This window comes from Armigeres subalbatus, chromosome 2 (genome assembly GCF_024139115.2).
Source record: "Armigeres subalbatus isolate Guangzhou_Male chromosome 2, GZ_Asu_2, whole genome shotgun sequence".
Lineage (NCBI taxonomy): Eukaryota > Metazoa > Arthropoda > Insecta > Diptera > Culicidae > Armigeres > Armigeres subalbatus.
Window position 1 is genome coordinate 85,142,660 of NC_085140.1, and position 24,930 is coordinate 85,167,589.

Below are 24,930 nucleotides of genomic sequence, written 5' to 3' on the forward strand. Positions count from 1 at the left end.
GCTGAATCCATGAAACAATGTTTGTTTACAAAATAAGTTACGCCCAAATCGCAAAGCGGTCCCGAATTTTCTGTATATGTTACGAAGTAATCTCATTTTGTTTTCTTTCTCCTTAGCTTACCAGTGAACTGGTGGCAGCTTCGTCAGTTAAATTGTACAACTCGGCGGCTGCCGAACCTTTCCTCAATGGATCGTCGTCAAACTACATCGACGATATGTACAATGCCTGGCTGCGGGATCCAGCTTCAGTACATGCGGTGAGTACGTAATAATTATTTATTGGTTTGCAAAGTATTTACCACGAACATAGTGGAAGTTTAATGTTTTCTGTATTACGAACGGTTGACTTCATTTAAAGGAAGACAATTTGTTCAAAAGTGTATGATAATGATAAGCAAATCTAATCTCCACTCTTGGCGTTTTCTCCGATCCAGTCATGGGATGCATACTTCCGAAACAACTCGTACGAAGCGCCACCATCGCTGGCCCCAGTTCCACGAAATCACGTTCCTGCTTCTCAATACCTTGGCAGTGCTGTACCAGCCCTGGCGGGTGGTACCTCTGCCGTCGGCACCCGCATCGATGACAAACTGATCGATGATCATTTGGCCGTGCAAGCCATCATCCGTAGTTACCAGGTAATTTGGTGGATTCACCCCTAGTTTTGCACTGGATTTGGTTTGAAACTCCCCGGTTTGATCCTGATTTTTTTTTCGTAGTATTTTTTTAATATGTCTAATTTTCGATTTCTGCATTCACCCTCAAAATATAGGTTTCCCGTTTCTATTTTTCATACTAAACTCGTTTAGGGAATAGTAACACCATAATGGCACAATTTGTTAGCAATAGATATTGTTTGTGTAATTTTTTTCTCGGCACCTTCCAATTGTGCCTTTCGGTTCGTCAGTTAGCAATACCTACTTAAGTGTCAATCTTTCATGTGTTGGTGCAAATGTACTGCATGAGCCAATAATTGTATAGTGTTCAGAACTATGTTTGGATGAACGAGTTTCCGTCGGTCGTTTGCGTTAAATCATAATCCACATTGTCATCACTTCAACCGACATCCGCACCATTAGCTTAGTTTCAATTTTAGTTTGCTTCTAATTTATTTCCAAACTTATTTTACTGAAGACGCGCTAGTTGAAAGAAGATGACAGGAAGTTTAAATTTTATTTACTCAGATTTCTATGCTTAATTTATCCTAACACTCCTATATTATGAAAATGCACTCTTCAGAAGCAGGAAAATATTGTTAAAGCTTATATTAGAACACGCTAAAATAACGACAGTAAACTATATTAGTCAGTATTATATGGAAAGTTAACGTTAATCTTTGACGCGGAAAGCAACTGCTCATATTGCAATAATTCTCCATCATCCAGTTCCTAATTTGCTTTTTCCAAATTTCTACTGAATCAACAACCACTTCACCCAACAGTCACGTGGCCATCTGGTGGCGGACCTTGATCCGCTGGGTATTCTCAATGCCGACGTTCAAAGGGACCTGGAACATAATCTACGTGCGAACGAAAAAGTCACTCGATCATACATGAGCTTCGGTAATTCTTCTTCATTCTCTAATTCTAAATCAACACTTATATTATAAATGGAACTTACTAGAAATTGAGATTCGGAATTAGTTCTTAAATAGATACAGGACTTATTGGTCATTATTCGGTATCGATTGTTTGGAAGAGAACAACATTGATGCCTTTTGATACTATTCGCAAATGTTTGACATTTCCAGAATCGGGTGTGCTTTTTGCTGCAGCAGGCTAACGTGTTTTTGTGTGATGGCTGATCAATTTAACATATATTAGAATATATTGCCAGCTGAAATGGCAATGGCAAAAGGTGAACAATATTTTGGCTTGTGTGATCGTGTATCCGTAGTGTAGTGTGTCGTCTTCTAATTATTTGTTCTGTTATCTGCTAATATAGTTTGTTTCAGTCGAAAATAACAACCCCAGTAAATACTCCTAGATAGGGCACAATCCTGAATCCTCCATCTAACAGAACTTTTTGAACTCGTAAACATGTGAATAAATATTGTATTTCTTTTCCTATTTTTATCCCGCCGTCGTTTGAAATGCGTACCTTTCATGGATTAAATGACCAACAACTTTCCTCTGCCCTTCGCCGTAATGCAAAACTACAAATTCCTACTCTGAATGACTTCGCTAAACCTTGACTATCTTTAATCAAACTGGACGCATTTTACCTTACAAACTCAATTGGCCAAAACGCATAATCGAAACTCTTCCAAATCAATCACCACAGATTCGCGGTCATAACATTTCAAAACTAGACCCGCTCGGAATTAGTAACGTGGACCTAGATGATAAGATTCCAACGGAATTACTATACTCGTCCTATCGTTTCGGTGAGTATCAACAGCAACTCTGTATTAAATCAAGCAACCACCTAGTTTTCATTAGGTCTGAATAGCAGACTAGCAGGGATGGTTTCTCTGTTGTATTCATCTTCAAACTCAACCGCAAGCTCCCACAGTTTCACCATCTCTTACTGAATCGCTATCACCTCGATTGAGGATTATTCACGAACAGTGTTTCGGCCTCGAAATTGTGCACATTCAAATGGTACGACTGGTCAGCTAGAAATATTATATTAACAAATAATAAGCACGCTAATATTCAAGCTATGATGCAGGCAAGGACTTGGATTTCCACATGAACTCATTTGTTTAATATAAAAAATGAGTTTTAACATTTGTTTCTGCCTTTTCTAGATGTTAACATTTGATGACTGTTAATCATCACTTTTGCATTTTTTTTATGTATTATAACAAAACTTGAATCGAATGTATTGTATAATTTTGTGTAATTTGACAGAGGAGAAGCAATTATTAGGGTATTCAGACTTCAACTAGATCACGTGATGATAAACAGTATATTAATATGGAACGTCATATACTTAATTGTTAGTTGACATCAAACTACCCTTTATCAAGTGATACAGCTCGCATTCTGAATACTCTATCCAAGTATTAAGTTTTGATGGAAAGCGAATTTTGCGTGCTTATGGTAAATGCAGTTAATCTAGGATTAAGTAGAATCTGTATGGACAAAATGATTAAATGTGGTGCATGCATAGGACATAATTTTGTACATAAGTCTTCAGTAGTGTAACATACTTCTAGTTTGCATTTGAAACAGGCGTGTTTAACCTAACAGGCACTACTTGGCGACAAGAAGAATAGACTTTGGGAAAATGGTATGATTTCGGATATCTAGCTCTACGAACCATGAATTTTAATTAATCAATTATAGATCAGATTTCCAAAGGTATTTTGAAGCAATTCAGGCTTTCGAAAAACTTCCCTTTAGAGAAAAGTATATTCTGATGAAATTGTAATTTAATATTGACCCATCAATATAATTTTTAAAGTAGAGCTCAGCAATCGATAATATTCCAGATATCCAATGTTCTGATCGTATTTATTTATGTTGTTGCAGCGAAGGCAGCCCTTCGGTCCTACTATAGTCTAATATAGTTTGTTGTTTGAAACATCAACAGTCGACTTGGCTGACGTACACGAGTGGAAGAGATCACTGAAAATTTACCTACTAGAATTGAATTGATTCAATGTGTATCAAGTAGCAAATGAATTTATATCCTGTTGTAGGTTCATTGCGTCAGAGATGGACCGGATCAGTCCGTAGAGCTTCATATATCATTCGCATAGTATTATCGAATGCAACTGTTGAACAGGAATGCTTATTCTGGAAAAGTCACAAAAAAACTTTAAGTTGGTTTGTCCCAGTTGGAAAATTAGCGCATATGACTCCCTTTTTCTTTGATAATGGGACTCATATGCTGCCGTTATACGCATAACTGTCCCATTTATATAGGAAATCCCAGCAAACATGGGACAAATATGCGTATGACGGCAGAATGCGGTCATTCAAGTAGGCTTGATGTTTATTTCTCATAGCAGACCTGATGAATTTCGTTTCGAATGAATTTACTCTCTGATTTTTTTTAACATTTGCAATTTATTTAGAAGACGGTAAAGGGGTCTCGAACTACCCCTGAACCATTTCTTGCCTTCCAAAACCTCCACATGCAAGATTTGGCTCCATTTGCTTGATTAATTATCGAGTTTTTTGTGTTTCTTGTGTGTGAGAAATTTGTGTTTTGTTTGTACCCAGAAAAAGGAGGAGTCTCGAACAATGTCAAGAACCTTCTCCACAACAACTTCTGCTGATCGGTTCAGTAGTTTCCGAGACTGATAAGGGCCAGACATACAGAAATTTATTTTTATGTAGGTATTTAGATTTTCTCCATGCTTTCCATATGGAACTAATATGCGATTGTTGGCAGTATAGTAATAGAGGAGTTTGGAAGCATCTAATGAAAAGGTTTCATATCTATATGAAAAAAAAAAACGGTTGAGGAGCTCTACGAAATTTCTGGCAAATAAAAATCCCCAATGATGATGGTTTTGTCCTTCCCGTCCATCCGCATACGCTATTCCAATCACTGACAAGAGACAAGACTGATTGTGTGTGGGCTTTAATCAGTGTATCGTCGCGGATACAATCAGGAGAAATAGTTCACGATGGGAAAGTTGTAAGCGCTCGATACATACCCACAAGTCATTGTCAATAACTGTTGCATTTTTTTTTTTCACCGTGGATGACCTCCAGATCATTTGTGACTGTTCATAGGGTCATGATCGCAGTGAAAACCTCGTATTGAGCCCCAAAGACCTGATAAGAGATATGGTATGGGTATGCGAGTCGTTATCCCATCGCAGGTCCGATTATGTATCAAAACAACGTTGTTGGCAACGAGATTAGAATCCGCGAACGGAGCTCTGGAAGTTTGAACGGCATTGTGGTATAAGAGTACTTGCCCAACGAGGATATGAGAAAATTTTGTTGGAAATGAGGCGACGAAGGTGCGGTTAAAATGTCGTGGTTATAAAGGTACTTGCTTAAGATGACAGTTTGGGAGACCCCCCTAATGCACATCTAAATTTAGGGTCTGGACGAATCGTTTCAAAGTTGGCAAAAAGGCGCGACTTAAAAGCAGGAGGTATCGTATGTTGTACGTCCCCAGTCTGGAAGCACACCTGTGCAAGGAAGGTGGAAATCCGCTCTTCCACCACCAATATCAGGATCCTAACTTAAAAAGCTTATTATTTATTGGCCACTTCGTTTTTTTTTTTATTTAAATATTTTTCAGCCCAAGAGTGGTTTGTTCTCTATTCTTGTAGTCAGCAACTGTAAGGTTTCTAAGCTAGAGATTCCATCTACGGCTTTTTAATAGCTCTATATACCAAAAAATCACTTTGTTTTCTGTAGCACATAGCTGGTACGCGAATTGGCTTTGTGCGAGTTCGGCAACTGGCTCATGATTTATCCACGCTATGGTGAACAGCAGATAAAACAAGTGCTTTCGATAGACTTGGTATCTCAGAGTTAAAAAAATGTTCCATCCAAAAAAGAACTATTAAATCGGGCAATGCTAGGAACTTCTTCCAAATGGGCGTAATTGTTTTTTTTTGAAAGGAGATTGTGCTCTTCATTCATTTTTGGAAAGGAGATCGTGCTCTTCATTCGAACTATTCAGGTGAACTTTGAAGCCCAACAGAAAGAATAGATTCCAATCTATCTAGTAGTAACGTCAGTTGTAAGAAATCTTCTGCATTGAGAGAGTATTATCCGTTCCAAGGTCAAATACTGTTAGGCCCCTTTGAAAAAAAAGTTCCTGGATGAACAAACTCGTCGCTTTACACCTTTGGTATTTTGTTAACATAGACAAATAATTCAATAAGAACATGAACTGTGAAAGTTTAACATAGTTCACGTGTCTACGCATACAGAAAAGATAAAATTCATAGAAATTAACATTTTTGTGTTATCTCTTACTTAATAGATAGGACATCTGTCGTCTACTGATGTATCGATCAACAAACAATAATAAACAATAGGGAAATGAACTTTTCTTTAAATAAACAAAATCCTGCTCATAGTATCCCATTGACCTTAAATAAAGCACTACCACTACAGCTACAATCTTTTATTTTTTGAGATAAGCGGATTTTCATGAGCTTAGAGGCTGACGTTTTTCAAACTGTGTTGACAATGATCCAAAGTAAGGAAACGACTTCGATTATGTTAATATTCTTTTTGTTTTATGTTTCTACTTTTTCCTTGGTTAGTTATTGTGTTCTGTTAGATCTTCTCTTTCCTTTCATATTTACTTCCTTTATCCTGAGTTATTTTGTAAATATATTTTCTCTCAGTGTATATATTATATTATTCAGTTCTTTCGAAATTATATTTTCTACTATTTATTAGTTTCTACTACCTCCTTCCGATCTATTTTTGTTAGCTTCTGCTAGTTTTTTTACTACACTAAACATTATGTTTATTCTTATTATTGTATACTTTCGAGTTGGGCACAATGGACGTTTTCCCACTCTGGAACTAGTAGTTGCACAAGTGTGATATTTGTCATTACGCTTCCCTAACGCTTGGACCCTTTGCTCCATTGCACCTGCTCGGTTGTATTGTACAGAACAAATCGAGCAGCATCGAGAATTCGAATATCCGCGAGAAGTACACCCAATCAATCAAAATCATCTGACGTCATCTTGGTACTACATCACACTCCGAATTTCAATTATTATCGTTCTAGTTTTATTGTTTTATCTTATTTCCCGTACTTTATTCATGAGATTAATTTTGCGTACTGTTCTATGTTCCTAACCAAAACCTTGCCATTTCCGCCTCACAATCACACAGAGGAAGCCGACATGGATCGTGTCTTCAAGCTTCCCAGTACCACCTTTATTGGCGGCAAGGAGAAATTCCTGCCGCTGCGGGAAATCTTGAGCCGTTTGGAGCGGGCCTATTGCAACAAAATCGGTGTCGAGTTCATGTTCATCAACTCGCTAGAACAGTGCAACTGGATCCGCGAACGCGTCGAGACGCCCAACATCATGACCTACACGAACGAAGAGAAGCGACTGCTATTGGCCCGTTTGACGCGAGCCACCGGTTTTGAGGCTTTCCTGGCCAAAAAGTTCTCGTCGGAGAAGCGTTTCGGTCTTGAAGGGTGTGAAATTATGATTCCGGCGATGAAGGAAGTTATCGACGTTTCGACTAGGTTGGGCGTGGAGTCGATCATCATGGGTATGCCCCATCGTGGACGTTTGAACGTGCTAGCCAACGTATGCCGCAAACCGCTGAATCAAATCTTCACCCAGTTTGCCGGTCTGGAGGCCGCTGATGACGTGAGTTGAATAATACTTTTTTTTCAATCTATTACGTTTATGTAAAGCTCACTTGCCGTATCTAGCTTCACAGAGCCGATATACATTTCATACTAAGTTGAATAATACTTACATCGTTTTCATTGTGTTAAACCGGATAAACTGCAACATTCATCGCTTTTTAGTTTAAGAGAAATCACTTCCAATCTCATTAGTTTAAAAGTTTGGTACCTTAGAAACGTTTTAACCGAGTATTTCATTCTTAACCCGTAGGGCTCCGGTGATGTCAAATACCATTTGGGTACGTACATCGAACGTCTGAACCGCGTTACGAACAAGAACATTCGTCTGGCCGTTGTCGCCAATCCGTCCCATTTGGAGGCGGTTGACCCAGTTGTTCAGGGCAAAACCCGTGCCGAACAGTTCTACCGCGGTGACGGCGAGGGTAAGAAGGTCATGTCCATTCTGCTGCACGGTGATGCCGCTTTCTCCGGACAGGGTGTCGTGTACGAAACTATGCATTTGTCGGATTTGCCAGACTACACGACTCACGGTACAATTCACATCGTCGTGAACAACCAGATCGGTTTCACTACCGATCCACGTCACTCGCGTTCCTCGCCCTACTGTACGGACGTGGCCCGCGTCGTAAACGCCCCCATTTTCCACGTCAACTCGGACGACCCGGAAGCTGTGATGCATGTGTGCCGCGTCGCCGCCGAATGGCGAGCCACATTCCACAAGGATGTTATTATCGATTTGGTCAGTTACCGTCGTAACGGCCACAATGAAATTGATGAGCCCATGTTTACCCAACCTCTCATGTACAAAAAGATTCGCGGTATCAAGCCGGTCTTGGATATCTACGCTAATCAGTTGATTGCCGAAGGAGTCGTGTCGTCAGAGGAGGTTAAAAGCGTTAAGGAAAAATACGAGAAGATTTGCGACGAAGCTATGGAACAAGCCAAGGTTGAAACTCACATCAAGTACAAGGATTGGCTCGATTCCCCATGGTCCGGTTTCTTCGAAGGCAAAGATCCCCTGAAGGTTGCACCAACTGGTGTTATTGATGAAACCCTAGTGCACATCGGAAACCGATTCTCTGCTCCACCACCAAATGCCGCTGAATTCGCCATTCACAAGGGTTTGATGCGTGTGATTGCCGCTCGCAAAGAGATGGTTGACAATAAGACCGTTGATTGGGCTCTTGGTGAAGCTATGGCTTTCGGATCACTGTTGAAGGAAGGCATTCATGTGCGTCTCTCAGGGCAAGACGTCGAGCGTGGTACATTCTCACATCGTCACCATGTGCTACATCATCAAACTGTCGATAAGGCTACATACCGTCCCTTGTGCCATTTGTATCCCGATCAGGCCCCTTACACAGTATGCAACAGTTCCCTCTCTGAATTTGGTGTGCTGGGATTCGAGCTCGGCTATTCCATGACCAACCCGAATGCCCTCGTCATCTGGGAAGCACAGTTCGGAGATTTCAACAACACCGCTCAGTGTATTATCGATCAGTTCATCTCCTCAGGCCAGTCGAAGTGGGTTCGACAGAGTGGCTTGGTAATGCTGCTGCCCCACGGAATGGAAGGTATGGGACCAGAGCACTCGTCAGCCCGTGCTGAACGTTTCCTGCAGATGTGCTCTGATGATCCGGACTATTTCCCACCAGAGTCCGAGGAGTTTGCCATTCGCCAGCTGCACGACATCAACTGGATTGTGGCCAACTGCTCCACACCCGCCAACTATTTCCACATCATGCGTCGACAGATTGCACTTCCCTTCCGCAAACCACTGGTGCTGTTGACACCCAAGTCGCTGCTGCGTCATCCGGAAGCTAAGAGTCCGTTCAGTGAAATGACTGATGGAACCGAATTCCAAAGGTAAATCATTGAGTAGTTCGTTTGTATTCGTCGCTTGTTGCTCTGTTTTGTGGTGTAAGATTTATCCACTTTGATTATCATCATGAATTGCTGCCAAAAGTTTATAACAGAAGTAATTAAGATTAATTCACATTCATTCCTGCTTTCCTGACATTTATACTCGGCTCCCTAGAATCATCCCAGATGCGTCCGTAGCATCGGAGAACCCATCATCCGTGAAGAAACTAATCTTCTGCTCTGGACGTGTATACTATGATCTGATCAAGGCACGCCGAGAGCGCAAACTTGACAGTGACATCGCCATCAGCCGATTGGAACAGGTGACAATAGCTCTCTCTTGGTGTTTTACGCTAATGCTAAATGCTCTCGATTTCGTCCCTGCAGATCTCTCCCTTCCCGTACGATCTGATCAAGGCTGAGTGTGCCAAGTATCCCAACGCAGAACTTGCGTGGGCACAGGAAGAACACAAAAACCAGGGCTACTGGACGTACATTGAACCGAGGTTCGATACCGCAATCAACTCGACCCGCGACCTCAGGTAGGACTATTTGCTTTCACTTGCTCGTTACATCACCTTCAATCTACTCAGTCACATACCTCCATCCAATAACCACCACGATCCTCCTCATCTGGTCCTACCATTCCTGTCCATGGTTGGTATCATGCATAATTGGTAGAGTTCAGGTTTTTCAATTGGTATATGGTACAAATTCAAAAATTACAACGATAAAATTCTTTGGGACCAACCGTCATGTTCTTCAAATCCTCTAAAAACTACACTTCTATCGTTTACCTATTACGGCACAATTTTTTCTTCTTTGCACTTCTTCTTTCAATTTTGTACTTATTTCCGCTGCCTTGTTTGTATATCTACCAATTGGTCATTATTCATTTTCTAGAAGCACCATCACAAAATTTTCGAAAACTTTCTAAACAAGCATTCTAAAAGTCTTTAAGTCTATAATTGTCATCACTCAATTTCAAACACCACAATGCTTCTTACGGATAGTGTCTTCCGTTTGGTGGTCGTTGCCAAGTTGAGTTTATAGCTATTTTGGTTTGAGTAGTTTGCTTTTTAGTTGGACAGCGCTTGCCGTTTAATTCTTTGTTTAAAAACTGACTCACGATGGTTTTGGATGGTAAAGGTGTCAAGTTTTTTTTTCTTTATCATATCGGTGAGCTAGAAGCTTTTTTATTAGGCGCCTGTATAGATACCGTAATTTAACTGATCGTACTGTTTAATATTTTGTAATGTACATACATTAGTCGTGGATGAGCAGTTTCTAATTTCGAACCAATTCGTCAAACCTTCAATTTCAACTAATGAACCCTCGCTCTGCCATGATCGGATATGTCACGCCAGAAAACTAATTGGATAAATACTTAGAAGTATCAAAATTTACCGCAGCTTCTTGTTTTTACCTTCCTGTAAAGTTTGAACCCATGTTTGTTGATTGTTTTATGCTCAGTCACACACAATGTTGAACCCTAGTTTGTCTCGATTTCATTGCTAGTTTGCTAAAATCTTCCGCGCCCAAAATCCAAATCATTCAGGTATAACCATAGTTATTAATTACGGCCATTCGATTTCCAGAGTCTGGTATATTTGACAGAAGAAAATTTGATATAAATATGTATTTTGGTAAAACCGTCGATAATTATCGTATTGAACAGTTTAACAATTTTAATATACACCCGATTCTTTTTTTTACACGGGGGATGCGTTCCGTGTAAAAAAAGTTTTCAGTTCAAAATTTGAAAATCCGTGTAGAAAAAGTTTTATGATTTCTCGACGAATCATGCAAAATGGAGCAACTTTGCCAAAATTTTGTATGGGTTTTTTTTTACACGGCCGTGTAAAAAAAATCCGTGGAAAAACAGAATTGGGAGTACTCGCCATCCGAAAGTTTGTTCATAAGATCATCAATGTGATCAACCTATTCTTCAAAAAATCAATCCTTGAGAATGTATTCTACGGGGCACCCCCCCAGGATTTTGCCTCTGATTAAAAAGGGAAAAATTCACTTCGTCACTCTTACGTTCTGGAAATTGGGTCAGAAAACCCGATTGACCCCAGATTTGCAAAAATGTTAGTTGGTTTGTTACAATTCCACAGAACATTATATGATAATTAAATGAACTTTTTTTTATTAGGAGCTGGATTGTGTACTTTGGAAATCATTACTTTCCATGAAAAAACATCTTAGATGCCTGCTATGTGTGGTTTTGCGCACGCTTTAACGTAACTGCAGACATTCTGCAGACGCGCCACAGAACATGTGGCGGCCACCTTTGATAACATGTGCATAGAGTGATTCAATTTTTGACTTTTTGCCCCCGATGCTTAAACGATTGAATTTGCCTTTTTATTAAACCACCCAAATTTATAGCTAATTTGGATGTAAATTGAGTGATCACGCGCGGTTTGAAGTTTGTATGAAAATTGCTATGAAAACAGTAAATATCATGGAAAACCATTCCCCAACACTCTAATAACTTATGAGTATATCGGCAACATAGAAAATTTTACAAGGAAACAGGTCATCTTTGTTGCGAAACGATTTGATGCTTGCAAGAAAAGTTATTAAGGGAATACTGAATCGAGTGAAATTTAATTTAATACGTAAAAGAATAACTTCAATATCAATAATTAGCATTTTTGTTTTCTTCATAATTTTGCCTCCAAACGAAAATTCGCTTCGCAACAACAACTGCCTTTCAGCTTGAGAAGCATTCTGTGTAGGCAACGTGTTGATTTTATTTAAATAGTTCATGGGCCACCTCTCGGAACGATCTTCCACATAAGGGTCAGTTTTCACAGTAATTCCCATACAAACTTCAAATGACGTGTGCACAGTCAAATTACATCCAAAATTTCTAAAAAATTAGGAGTATTATTAAAATGGCAAATGCAATCGTTTAAGCATCGGGGGGCAAAAAAGTCAAAATTTGAATTACTCTAATGTACATGTTACCCACAACCCAACTCCTAATAAATCAGCCGAAAACTAAACAAAAGTTCTTTTGCCTCTTGTGCAATTCTGAACTCCCACGGGCGATCCAAACCAATTTTCAGGACGAAGAGTGGAGGAGGTCAAAAAAATATGAATTGAGACGAAATGAAGCAATCGTTTTTAAATAAGGATATTTCTCAGACCTGAGGCATATTTAGATGAAGGTACCGCTATTTAGTTCCAAGACACTGGCCATTACCACCGGCAGGGTTTGCAGAAATCGCTCTCAATAGATAACGAACAACGTTAAGAGAGCAGGCTTGGTAGCGGGTCACTTTTTAGTGACTTGGTCACTTTTTTCGGGCTAGTCACTAAAAAGTCTCTTTTTTCGACCTCAAGTCACTAAAGTCACTTTTTCTCGCAAAAAGTCACTATTTTCAACTATTTTGAAACTATTGACCGAGTTTTATGTATCCATCGGATGATGCTTTGTTCATATCGGAAATGAAATTACGGATCTTGGAAAAATAATCGCTCTGAAACTTCGCGAGCCATTTAACTTGCTGCTCTTATTGGCATTTCACCATTTCATTGAAGGTGTTTTACGTCACAATTTATAAATTGGTATACACCCAGGTTTTTTTTTACGAGGGGGATACGTACCTCGCAAAAAAAAACCGTGTAAAAAAAAACCGCGTTAATTCGAAAATCCGTGTAAAAAAAAACCGTGCTAATTCGAAAATCCGTGTAAAAAAAAACCGTGTTAATTCGAAAATCCGTGTAAAAAAAGACCGCGTTAATTCGAAAATCCGTGTAAAAAAATACCATCGAAAAATTTTCATTGAAAAAGACTTAGAAAATTTATTGATAAGTGAAAAGTTTATCAGTCTATTTGATTGACAAAAACTGGGTGAAACTGGGTATTGCCGGAACGGGCTCGATGAGCGGAAGCCGGAAATTGGTGTTTGGCGTTATTTTGAAATTTTAGATGGCCGACTTCCAGTTAGACCTGTGATTTTCTTATGCCGTCGCCGCGTCGGCGTGCCGCTGTATGTGAATTTACCACGCCACCGAATATTTTCTACCATATCGATGGATATTGGAGAACTGTTAAAGAAGTAGGTTGAAGGGTGTTGTACAATTTTGAAGAGGATTTTTACTGTTAAGTTCAGTTTTATCTAGCAGCATGAAGATTATTTAATTACTTACTATGAATCCTGTACGCCTCCGGTGGAGCAAAGGGCCGACTTGAAAGATCTCCATCCTGAGCGACGACCAGCTATCGGTTTTACCTGTAGCCAGGTTAGATTAAGGTCAACTTCTTCTATGAGCCGTCATGAGCCTCTGGGTTTGCCTCTGCTGCGATGTCCCGCTGCGTTCCAATCTAATGCTAGTTTGCATATTTCGTTTCCGCTCCTTCGTGAAGTGTGGCCGATCCAGCCCCACTTCCGATCCCGAGTTTCCATTACTATCGGCCTCGGCCTTACTATCGGACAATGGAGCTCATTGTTGTAGATCCAGTTGTGAGGCCACCAGGCACAAATTATGTACCGTAGGCATCTGTTGATGAACAACCATATAACAGTACAGATTTCACGTTAGAGTTGAAAATTCGGATTTTGATGCGTTATATCTGCCTGTTCTTCCAGATATTACTTAAACTCGCAAAGGCAGCCCTTGCTTTCTTGATCCGTGCGCCTATGTTTATCTTGGTACCGCCGTCTGACGCCACATGGCTTCCAAAATATTCGAACTTTTCACTGATTGTACAACTACTGTAAAACTGGAAGAGGTTGCCACTTGTTTCTCCACTGATTGTCCAACTACTGTAAAACTGGAAGAGGTTGCCGTGGTTACGTCCTATGATTTGGTTTTGTTGACGTTGATGACTAAACCTGCGGAAGACGAGGTTTGAGCTTACTCTGCATATCAGAGCACCGTTGAGCGAGAAGTTCAACGTCATCAGCCTATTCGATGTCGTTTAGATTCTCCATGGTTAAAGGCTGCCATAGGTTTGGACAGATTAACGTCGATTACAATAAGGAACAGTAACGATGATGGAATACACCCTTGTCTCACACCAGCTACGACCCGGATAGGGCCAAACACGACCCCATTGTGCAGTATTCTGCACAAGAAGACCTCGTTTTATGCCTCCATGAGGCCGATAATTTTCTCAGGAACCCCCTAGCGTCTCAGGGTCCCCACATATTCTCAAGAATACCAAGTAAAGGGACTCTTGGAATTCGTTGACCTGCTCCAGAATGATACGGAGCGTGACAAACAGGATCTTCCGGCACGGAACCCGGTCTGCTGCCGCCTGAAAATCGCATCGATCTTTTCCTGAATCCGGGCTAGGATAACTTTGCATAGAACTTTTAAGACGGTACACAGCAACATCATGTCTGATAACTGACGAGTACACAGTCAGGTCATCCTTTTTGGACACCTTCACTAAGATACTTTGCAACCAGTCGACCGGGAAGGTTGAGGTGTCCTATATTACGAAATAAACGATGCAGAAGATGAGCAGATGTCATGGCAGATGTTTGAATCTCTAGCAGTGATGGCGCTCCGGTGTTGACGCGCGTTACACGTCGCATCCTGGACAGATCATGCTGAGGTGGTGGTGGCCGGGTTGGCACTTGAAAAAGGGTCGACCAATAACTGACCATTCGCGTCTTTTACAGGCATCGTTGCATTCATCTTCGCTCCGCTTAAGCGTTGTGAGATATCGTAGAGGAGGCGAATGTCCCTGGTTGATGTGGCTCTCTCTCCCCTTCGTCGGCAAGCGAGTCCGCCCACTCACGCTTGTCCTGTCGACAAGCATAATTAAGTAAAATTTTATTTTTATTAGAAGCTGGCATTCTTGGCGCTTTTTTTTAATTTCTAGTTTTTTGTAGTAAGGAATTTCAGCAGGAATCATCGGAGAATTTCTGGAAGGAATTCTTGAAGAGTGTCTGGAGAACCTTCCAGAAGATTTCCTGGAGGTACTTCTGATAAATCTCCTGTGGAGCTTTCGGAAAAAAATCTTTGAGGAACTTCCGCATGAATTCTCGGAGGAATTTCAGAAAAAAAAACGCCGTAGAAATTCCTTTGAGGAACTGCTGGAGGATTTTTTTAATTCATATATTTATCTAGTAGGCACTCCGTGTCCTTAAGCGCTACTGAACCGTGATCTACTGTAGTATTCTGCTGTACAGAATCTATGGATACCCGTAGTTCGATATTGTTGTCGTTGCCGATATCATCGTGAGTCCTTGTGTCCATTTATCCATATGGTGAATCCAATGATCGTTGCTTTGTTCGGTTGCCATTTTTCGAAGTACGTTGGAGGAATGCCTTCGAGATCAGTTTTATCAGTTGTTGTCTGGCAGACGTGACCGTGAGGCGTTACCCCAAACGCCACCGTTGGGACTGCGCTGCCGGTGACTGACGAGGGTTTGGTGGAGGGGATGGGAATCGAGCCCATGTTCATTCGCTTATAAGGCGAACGTATAGCCAACTACGCTACGGGACCACATGCCGGAAGAATTCCTTTGAGGATCTTCCGGAGGAATTCCTTTGAGGAACTTCCGGCGGAATGCTTTTGGGGAACTTCCAGGGGAATTCCTCTAAGGAACTTCTGGAGGAGTTCCTGAAGGAACTTCCGGAGGAATTCCTTTGTTGAACTTCAGGAGGAATTCCTTCCAGCAACTTCCGAAGAAATTTCTTCGAGAAACATCTGGAGGAATTTCTCGCTTAACTTTTCAAAAGGACCTAAACAACATTTTTCAAATTAATTAATTTGAGTACTGCAAACAAAAGCTTTCATATTGGTCTGTGGATTGCAATATTCAAATTATTTCATTAAAACAAATGTTACTTAGGTCCTTTTGAAAAGTTAAGCTAGATTTCTCTGAGGAACACTCGGAGCAACTCTTGGAGGAAATTCTGGAGGAACTCTCGGTAGAATTTCAGGAGGAATTCCCGGATAAAATTTCAAGATGAATTTCCAGGGGAGTTCTTAGAGGAACTTATGAAGAAATTTCAAGAAATATTTCTGGATGATTTCCTGAAGGAACTTTTGGAGGAATATCTGGTGGAACTGGTGAAGGAATTTGTGGTGGAACTTTCAAAGGGATTGCTGGACGAACTTCCGGAGGAATTCCCGGAGGAACTTCCGGAGGAACTTGCGGAGGAATTCCCGGAGGAACTTCCGGAGGAATTCCCGGAGGAACTTCCGGAGGAATACCCGGAGGAACTTCCGGAGGAATTCCCGGAGGAACTTACGGAGGAATTCCCGGAGGAATTTCCGGAGGAATTCCCGGAGGAACTTCCGGAGGAATTCCCGGAGGAACTTCCGGAGGAATTCCCGGAGGAACTTCCGGAGGAATTCCAGGAGGAACTTCCGGAGGAACTTCCGGAGGAATTCCCGGAGGAACTTCCTTGGAATTCCCGGAGGAACTTCCTTGGAATTCCCGGAGGAACTTCCTTGGAATTCCCGGAGGAATTCCCGGAGGAACTTCCGGAGGAATTCCCGGGGGAACTTCCGGAGGAACTTCCGGAGAAATTCCCGGAGGAACTTCCGGAGGAACTTCCGGAGGAATTCCCGGAGGAACTTTTAGAGGAATTTTTGTGAGGATCTCCCGAAGAAATTTTTGTGAGGATCTTCCGGAGAAATTTTTTCTGGAAGAAATTCCGAAGGAATTTTTATGATTGTTTCTGGCCATTGGTATTGAAAGGGTTTTCCAGTCGTGTTATCGAACCGGAAAAGGGCCATCTTGAATTCAAAAATGGCGGCAAATAGATTTCTGGCTTCTACTCATCGAGCTCATTCCGTTAATACCCATATTCCAGGGGTTTCCAGTCGTTTTAACGAACTCAAATTCGGCCATCTTCAAATCCAAAATGGCGCCAAACATTGATTTTCGGCTTCTACTCGTCGAGCTCATTCCGGCAATACCCATATTGCATGGGTTTCCGGTCCTTTGATCAAACCGGAAGTCAGTCATCTTGAATTTCAAAATGGCGCCAAACATCGATTTCCGGCTTCTACTCGTCGAGCTCATTCCGGCAATACCCATATTGCATGGGTTTCCGGGCCTTTTATCAAACCGGAAGTCGGCCATCTTGAATTTCAAAATGGCGCCAAACATCGATTTCCGGCTTCTACTCGTCGAGCTCATTCCGGCAATACCCGTATTGCATGGGGTTCCGGGCCTTTTATCAAACCGGAAGTCGGCCATCTTGAATTTTAAAATGGCGCCAAACATCGGTTTCCGGCTTCTACTCGTCGAGCTCATTCCGGCAATACCCATATTGCATGAGTTTCCGGGCCTTTTATCAAACCGGAAGTCGGCCATCTTGAATTTCAAAATGGCGCCAAACATCGATTTTCGGCTTCTACTCGTTGAGCTCATTCCGGCAATACCCATATTGCATGGGTTTCCGGGCATTTTATCAAACCGTAAGTCGGCCATCTTGAATTTCAAAATGGCGCCAAACATCGGTTTCCGGCTTCTACTCGTCGAGCTCATTCCGGCAATACCCATATTGCATGGGTTTCCGGGCCTTTTATCAAACCGGAGGTCGGCCATCTTGAATTTCAAAAAGGCGCCAAACATCGATTTCCGGCTTCTACTCGTCGAGCTCATTCCGGCAATACCCATATTGCATGGGGTTCCGGGCCTTTTATCAAACCGGAAGTCGGTCATCTTGAATTTTAAAATGGCGCCAAACATCGGTTTCCGGCTTCTACTCGTCGAGCTCATTCCGGCAATACCCATATTGCATGGGTTTCCGGGCCTTTTATCAAACCGGAAGTCGGCCATCTTGAATTTCAAAATGGCGCCAAACATCGGTTTCCGGCTTCTACTCGTCGAGCTCATTCCGGCAATACCCATATTGCATGGGTTTCCGGGCCTTTTATCAAACCGGAAGTCGGCCATCTTGAATTTCAAAATGGCGCCAAACATCGATTTCCGGCTTCTACTCGTCGAGCTCATTCCGGCAATACCCGTATTGCATGGGGTTCCGGGCCTTTTATCAAACCGGAAGTCGGCCATCTTGAATTTCAAAATGGCGCCAAACATCGGTTTCCGGCTTCTACTCGTCGAGCTCATTCCGGCAATACCCATATTGCATGGGTTTCCGGGCCTTTTATCAAACCGGAAGTCGGCCATCTTGAATTTCAAAATGACGCCAAACATCGTTTTCCGGCTTCTACCCTTCGAGCTCATTCCGGCAATACCCATATTGCATGGGTTTCCAGTCCTTTGATCAAACTGGAAGTCGGTCATCTTGAATTTTAAAATGGCGCCAAACATCGGTTTCCGGCTTCTACTCGTCGAGCTCATTCCGGCAATACCCATATTGCATGAGTTTCCGGGCCTTTTATCAAACCGGAAGTCGGCCATCTTGAATTTCAAAATGGCGCCAAACATCGATTTTCGGCTTCTACTCGTTGAGCTCATTCCGGCAATACCCATATTGCATGGGTTTCCGGGCATTTTATCAAACCGTAAGTCGGCCATCTTGAATTTCAAAATGGCGCCAAACATCGGTTTCCGGCTTCTACTCGTCGAGCTCATTCCGGCAATACCCATATTGCATGGGGTTCCGGGCCTTTTATCAAACCGTAAGTCAGCCATCTTGAATTTCAAAATGGCGCCAAACATCGATTTCCGGCTTCTACTCGTCGAGCTCATTCCGGCAATACCCATATTGCATGGGTTTCCGGGCCTTTTATCAAACCGGAAGTCGGCCATCTTGAATTTCAAAATGGCGCCAAACATCGGTTTCCGGCTTCTACTCGTCGAGCTCATTCCGGCAATACCCATATTGCATGGGGTTCCGGGCCTTTTATCAAACCGTAAGTCAGCCATCTTGAATTTCAAAATGGCGCCAAACATCGATTTCCGGCTTCTACTCGTCGAGCTCATTCCGGCAATACCCATATTGCATGGGTTTCCGGGCCTTTTATCAAACCGGAAGTCGGCCATCTTGAATTTCAAAATGACGCCAAACATCGATTTCCGGCTTCTACTCGTCGAGCTCATTCCGGCAATACCCGTATTGCAGGGGGTTCCGGGCCTTTTATCAAACCGGAAGTCGGCCGTTTTGAATTTCAAAATGGCGCCAAACATCGGTTTCCGGCTTCTACTCGTCGAGCTCATTCCGGCAATACCCATATTGCATGGGTTTCCGGGCCTTTTATCAAACCGGAAGTCGGCCATCTTGAATTTCAAAATGACGCCAAACATCGTTTTCCGGCTTCTACCCTTCGAGCTCATTCCGGCAATACCCATATTGCATGGGTTTCCAGTCCTTTGATCAAACTGGAAGTCGGTCATCTTGAATTTTAAAATGGCGCCAAACATCGGTTTCCGGCTTCTACTCGTCGAGCTCATTCCGGCAATACCCATATTGCATGGGGTTCCGGGCCTTTTATCAAACCGTAAGTCAGCCATCTTGAATTTCAAAATGGCGCCAAACATCGATTTCCGGCTTCTACTCGTCGAGCTCATTCCGGCAATACCCATATTGCATGGGTTTCCGGGCCTTTTATCAAACCGGAAGTCGGCCATCTTGAATTTCAAAATGGCGCCAAACATCGGTTTCCGGCTTCTACTCGTCGAGCTCATTCCGGCAATACCCATATTGCATGGGGTTCCGGGCCTTTTATCAAACCGTAAGTCAGCCATCTTGAATTTCAAAATGGCGCCAAACATCGATTTCCGGCTTCTACTCGTCGAGCTCATTCCGGCAATACCCATATTGCATGGGTTTCCGGCCTTTATCAAACCGGAAGTCGGCCATCTTGGATTCCAAAATGACGCCAAACATCGATTTCCGGCTTCTACTCATCGAGCCCATTCCGGCAATACCCGTATTGCATGGGGTTCCGGGCCTTTTATCAAACCGGAAGTCGGCCGTTTTGAATTTCAAAATGGCGCCAAACATCGGTTTCCGGCTTCTACTCGTCGAGCTCATTCCGGCAATACCCATATTGCATGGGTTTCCGGGCCTTTTATCAAACCGGAAGTCGGCCATCTTGAATTTCAAAATGACGCCAAACATCGTTTTCCGGCTTCTACCCTTCGAGCTCATTCCGGCAATACCCATATTGCATGGGTTTCCAGTCCTTTGATCAAACTGGAAGTCGGTCATCTTGAATTTTAAAATGGCGCCAAACATCGGTTTCCGGCTTCTACTCGTCGAGCTCATTCCGGCAATACCCATATTGCATGAGTTTCCGGGCCTTTTATCAAACCGGAAGTCGGCCATCTTGAATTTCAAAATGGCGCCAAACATCGGTTTCCGGCTTCTACTCGTCGAGCTCATTCCGGCAATACCCATATTGCATGGGTTTCCGGGCCTTTTATCAAACCGGAAGTCGGCCATCTTGAATTTCAAAATGGCGCCAAACATCGATTTCCGGCTTCTACTCGTCGAGCTCATTCCGGCAATACCCATATTGCATGGGGTTCCGGGCCTTTTATCAAACCGTAAGTCAGCCATCTTGAATTTCAAAATGGCGCCAAACATCGATTTCCGGCTTCTACTCATCGAATCCAGTCCGGCAATATCCATATTGTATGCAGTTTTATACTCTGCAAAACAATCGTTCCCATATCCATAAAATTATTCTAAGTGTTTTCCATTCAAAAAGACTTAGAAAATTTTGATCTGGGTACCGCGTTAATTCGAAAATCCGTGTAAAAAAAACCGCGTTAATTCGAAAATCCGTGTAAAAAAAACCTCGCAAAAAAAAACCGTGTAAAAAAAAACCGTGTAAAAAAAGACCTGGGTGTACAGTCATGCAAGCAGGGGACTTGTCGATTTCAAGTTTTTTTTAAACTCAATCTTTATACAGTAGGGGAAGGTGGAGAGACTTTACCCCTGTTTTACCAAGAACTAAAGTAGTATTGTTATAGCGTATTTTTTTAAATAGATCCTCTAGACAAATGATCGTTATGTGGCGAGTTATTTTTTTGATAGACAACCTTATTAGCTCTATTATTTACTGTGTTTTGTTCCCCCTAAAGATGTTTTTTAGTGGCCACGCAAAATTTGAACAAGTTCTCCGGATAATGACCAAATGCTACCATTTTTTCACAGCACAAATCCATAAATATGCTTAATGAAGAGATAAAAATGCCAACATTCCATCACATTCAGGATTTTTGGATTTTGAGTTGTTGCCTCAATTTGAGGAGACTTGAACCCTCATTAGTCATCCATATAAATATAATATAATATAAAAAATTGTCTAAAAAATTCAAGAAAATATAATTTGTTCTCAATTTTTTGTAATTGGACAGATGTAATGAAGGGTTTGCTGTAAAAAATATTTATTGAGTAGATATCATAGAAAGGAGATCAAGTCTCCCCAATTTTGAAGATTGCATGCGCTGTCGAATTCCATAGCAAAAATCGTTCATGAATACGCACAGCGAGTCGGAAATCTGCGTATTTTGGAGGAAAATATTTAAAAGTTCAGAGAGCATGGTCCTCATTATAAGCAGAAGGTCGAGCGTTCAATCCCAGGCTCGTTGTACATGAATCTTCATAATTTTTGTTTCGTTGTCTACCAAAACGATCCGTACTGTTGTTCCTGTCGCACTAAAAAATAAAAAAAACTTCCGTGGCACCAGTGGCAAATCGTATAATTCTCTGCATCTTTCTAAAGTAGGTGTTCAGCTTATCCAATGATCGTAATTTTCACTCAATCTCAAGAGAAGAAAATGCGCATTCACGGAGATTTTCGCCGAGAAATTATTTTCGGGAAAGAAACCATATAACCATATTTCCAGTGGCGTCGCGTAACCTCACTTTTTACCTGTGCACTGATACAACAAATGAAAATTTTGATATTTCTACAGCCCAAATGGAAAATAAAATTAACAGAGTCGTTTAATCTAATCAAAATCTAGTTATTCTATACATTTTTGCACGAAAATTCCTTAAATTTAAGTTCAGTGCACAGGTAGATTGAGGTTAGGGAAACGCCACTGCATATTTCGCTCACTTTGCTTGAAAGACTGACTACTCATAGTTTTGAGATGTCCTGCTTTTGACTGATATTGAGTAAAATTTTCGTGGGTTTAAAGGGAGGGCAATACAATTTTACTTAGTCACTGATAGTCACTGAGTAGATAAAAGTTAGCGTGTACGATTTTTGTTTCTCTTCTGAGTTTGTTCTAAGAGAAAAAAGTGGTGAGTGAAAGATGTTTTCCGCCACAAAACGCTTGAATTCGTCTCATTGAACTTGCAACTGAAATTGGAAGTCACTATTTGGTAACTTTTTCTGCAACTGAAAGTCACTATTTGGTCCCTTTTTTCGTCAGCTTTGGTCACTAAAGTCACTATTTTGAGTGGCTTCGGTCGCTACCAGCCCTGAGAGAGGCAAAAACTGTTCTGAATCATAACAAGCTATGATAACAAATTTATTAAACTTGTACACAAGTGCATAAAAACGGAATCGGATAAGCAGCCCTCACAGAGAAGTGATAATTTTCGCATTGTTCTCGCTCATTTTGTATTGGTGACCGCACAGCTGTGTAGAACAAGTTGAAATGCACCATCAGAACCAGTGCTCCCCGCGTTTGGAACTTTCTAAAAGAAATTCATCATGGGGTAAATCCTCCCGAATCAATTCTTTAGCATGACAGCTTGAGAAAAATATCTCTCACAGTATGCTACATCATATCGTACAGAGATGATAAGTGAGAGACATTTTCATTATCTTTTGGATTCAATCCCTGACCACTGGATATTTCACTAATACTAATGGTCATTACCACGATATTCCACTATCCTGAAAGGTCATCACCCCAAAAAATCATACAATTATATTTATGTTATTAATTTATTCCAATCAATGCTTTTGCATTTACTAAAAACTCTGCTAATTTTTTAGTCGGGAGCCTCCGGAATAATGCGAAAGAGCGAACGTCTTTTTTTTAAATCACGCATAATAATGGAATAATGCCGGAATAATGCGAAAAAAATGCCTACTCTGTCTCCTTAATTCAAAGCATGCGTTTGCCAGGATTAAGGTAAAAGAGTAAATGACTCCTCCTTTTAAAGCACACACTTGCTCGGGACTAAACGAGGAAGTAAATTACTTCTGATCCTTCTAAAACCCGCACTTGCCCGGAATAAGGCGCATTTGCTCGAAATAATGCGGAAGAGCAAAGATCTCTTCTCGAAAGCATGCACTTGCAAAAAATGCCTCCTTAATGCAAAGCAGGTGTTTTTCCGGAATAAGGTGAAAGAGTAAATAACTCCTCTTTTCAAGGCACGCGCTTGCACGGAACAAGACGTGAGACTGTGATAGTAAATTACTTCGTCTTTTAAAGTACGCATTTGGCCATAATAATGCGAAAGAGTAAAAGCCCTTCTTTAAAAGCAAGCATTATTCAAATAAAAAGGGGGAGTAAATGACACCCCTTTTTGAAGCACACATTTACTTGGAATAATGCAAGGTTGTTACGACTAGGCGGATTCCCCAATTTTCGCGGACTTACCTAGAGATTTCAAAGTCTTGCGTGTATTTTGCGCGGATTGAGTTTGAAGTGAAAATTTTATAAGTATCATCCTTAATATAAGGCGTCGGATCTTATTTTCGATAGCAAAATGTTTTGAGAATCAACTTCTCGTCTATGCTTGGACAATTTTTCGAATCTTTCTTAATCTAAGGCGTCCGATAATGTTTTCGATAGCAAAATATTGTTGAGAATCAACTTCTCGTCTATGCTTGCACCATTTTTCGAATCTTTACAAGCTTTTATGGAACGCATTACACTTTGAATACTCGTATAACATGTATTAGTTAGCAAATTATTTCTCTCTGGAATTATTGCAATTTTTTAAAAAAATTATATGATTTTAAATAGGGGAACTTACCCGTTTTCCATCTGACTGAATATTTATTTATCTAGAGGCGATGTTGGCTCGGATTAGATTTCATGCCGCGCGGAAATGGTGCGGACTTGATTTTAGTCGACGCGGATTTGGCACGAAAAATATTTCAGAACCCCCGTTACAACCCTGATAATGCGAAAAAAAGATTCTTCTAAAGCAAGATGTTTGGCAAAATACCACCTTGATATTTGGCATTTCGAGAGAAAATTTATCTTTCTACGCAGTGCTGAATCAAATCAAAAAGTTTCTCTTGCAATACAAATGAAGAAATTATACACGTTTTGAAAGACGTTTGACAATTGGACAATTGGGACTTCTAAGGATTTCTAAACAGACAATTGGGCAAGATGGACTATTGGGACTATCTGGTGCGAATTTAATATCTAAACAACAACCATATGTTTTTTGTAAAGGAAATTGTTTTGTTGCTAATTTCTATTTTAAAGTCGGTATTAAAAAGCAGTAGCTTTGCGAGCAAAGGGATAGAACTGCCAATCCGGAGATGGCGAGTTTGATTCTCGGTCCGGTGTAGGATGTTTTCGGGTTGGAAACTTTCTCGACACCCTGGGCATAGTATATCCATTGTACTTGCCACTCAAGATACATAGTCATGCAATGGCGAGCATAGAAAAGAATTCAATTAATAACTGAGGAAATGCTAATTGAATACTAAGCTGAAAAGCAGGCCAAGTTCCAGTTGGAATGTAAAGCCATTGGAGAAGAAGAAGATTGGAAACGCAATCTAATAAATTGATATAATGACAAGACTTTTTTTTTCACTTTTTGAAACGATTTTTCTAAGTAGTGACCATTTAGGGTTATAAGGTTTTCAGGGTGCTGACGTAGTGCCATTCGGGGTAACGACTTTTGGGGCAGTGTCATAACAGGGTGGCGACTATCTGAAAAAACCTGAAATTATCAGGAATT

The 24,930-nt window shown here is 41.3% G+C and overlaps 1 protein-coding gene across 12 annotated transcripts in view; it reads left to right on the forward strand.

Moving 5' to 3' along the window:
• Window positions 1–24,930, forward strand: part of LOC134209650 (2-oxoglutarate dehydrogenase complex component E1-like) — a 75,172-nt gene that overhangs the window by 37,960 nt on the left and 12,282 nt on the right. For 7 of the 12 annotated variants that reach the window (XM_062685642.1, XM_062685641.1, XM_062685640.1 and 4 more), the window contains exons 3-10: window positions 117–257; window positions 435–638; window positions 2,284–2,386; window positions 6,064–6,126; window positions 6,780–7,270; window positions 7,523–9,138; window positions 9,311–9,458; window positions 9,523–9,677. In XM_062685642.1, the coding sequence (XP_062541626.1) occupies window positions 117–257; window positions 435–638; window positions 2,284–2,386; window positions 6,064–6,126; window positions 6,780–7,270; window positions 7,523–9,138; window positions 9,311–9,458; window positions 9,523–9,677 (2,921 nt within the window). Of the gene's footprint in view, window positions 1–116; window positions 258–434; window positions 639–1,441; window positions 1,563–2,283; window positions 2,387–6,063; window positions 6,127–6,779; window positions 7,271–7,522; window positions 9,139–9,310; window positions 9,459–9,522; window positions 9,678–24,930 lie in introns of all 12 variants that reach the window. The other 5 variants (XM_062685645.1, XM_062685649.1, XM_062685651.1 and 2 more) reach the window with 2 other exon arrangements.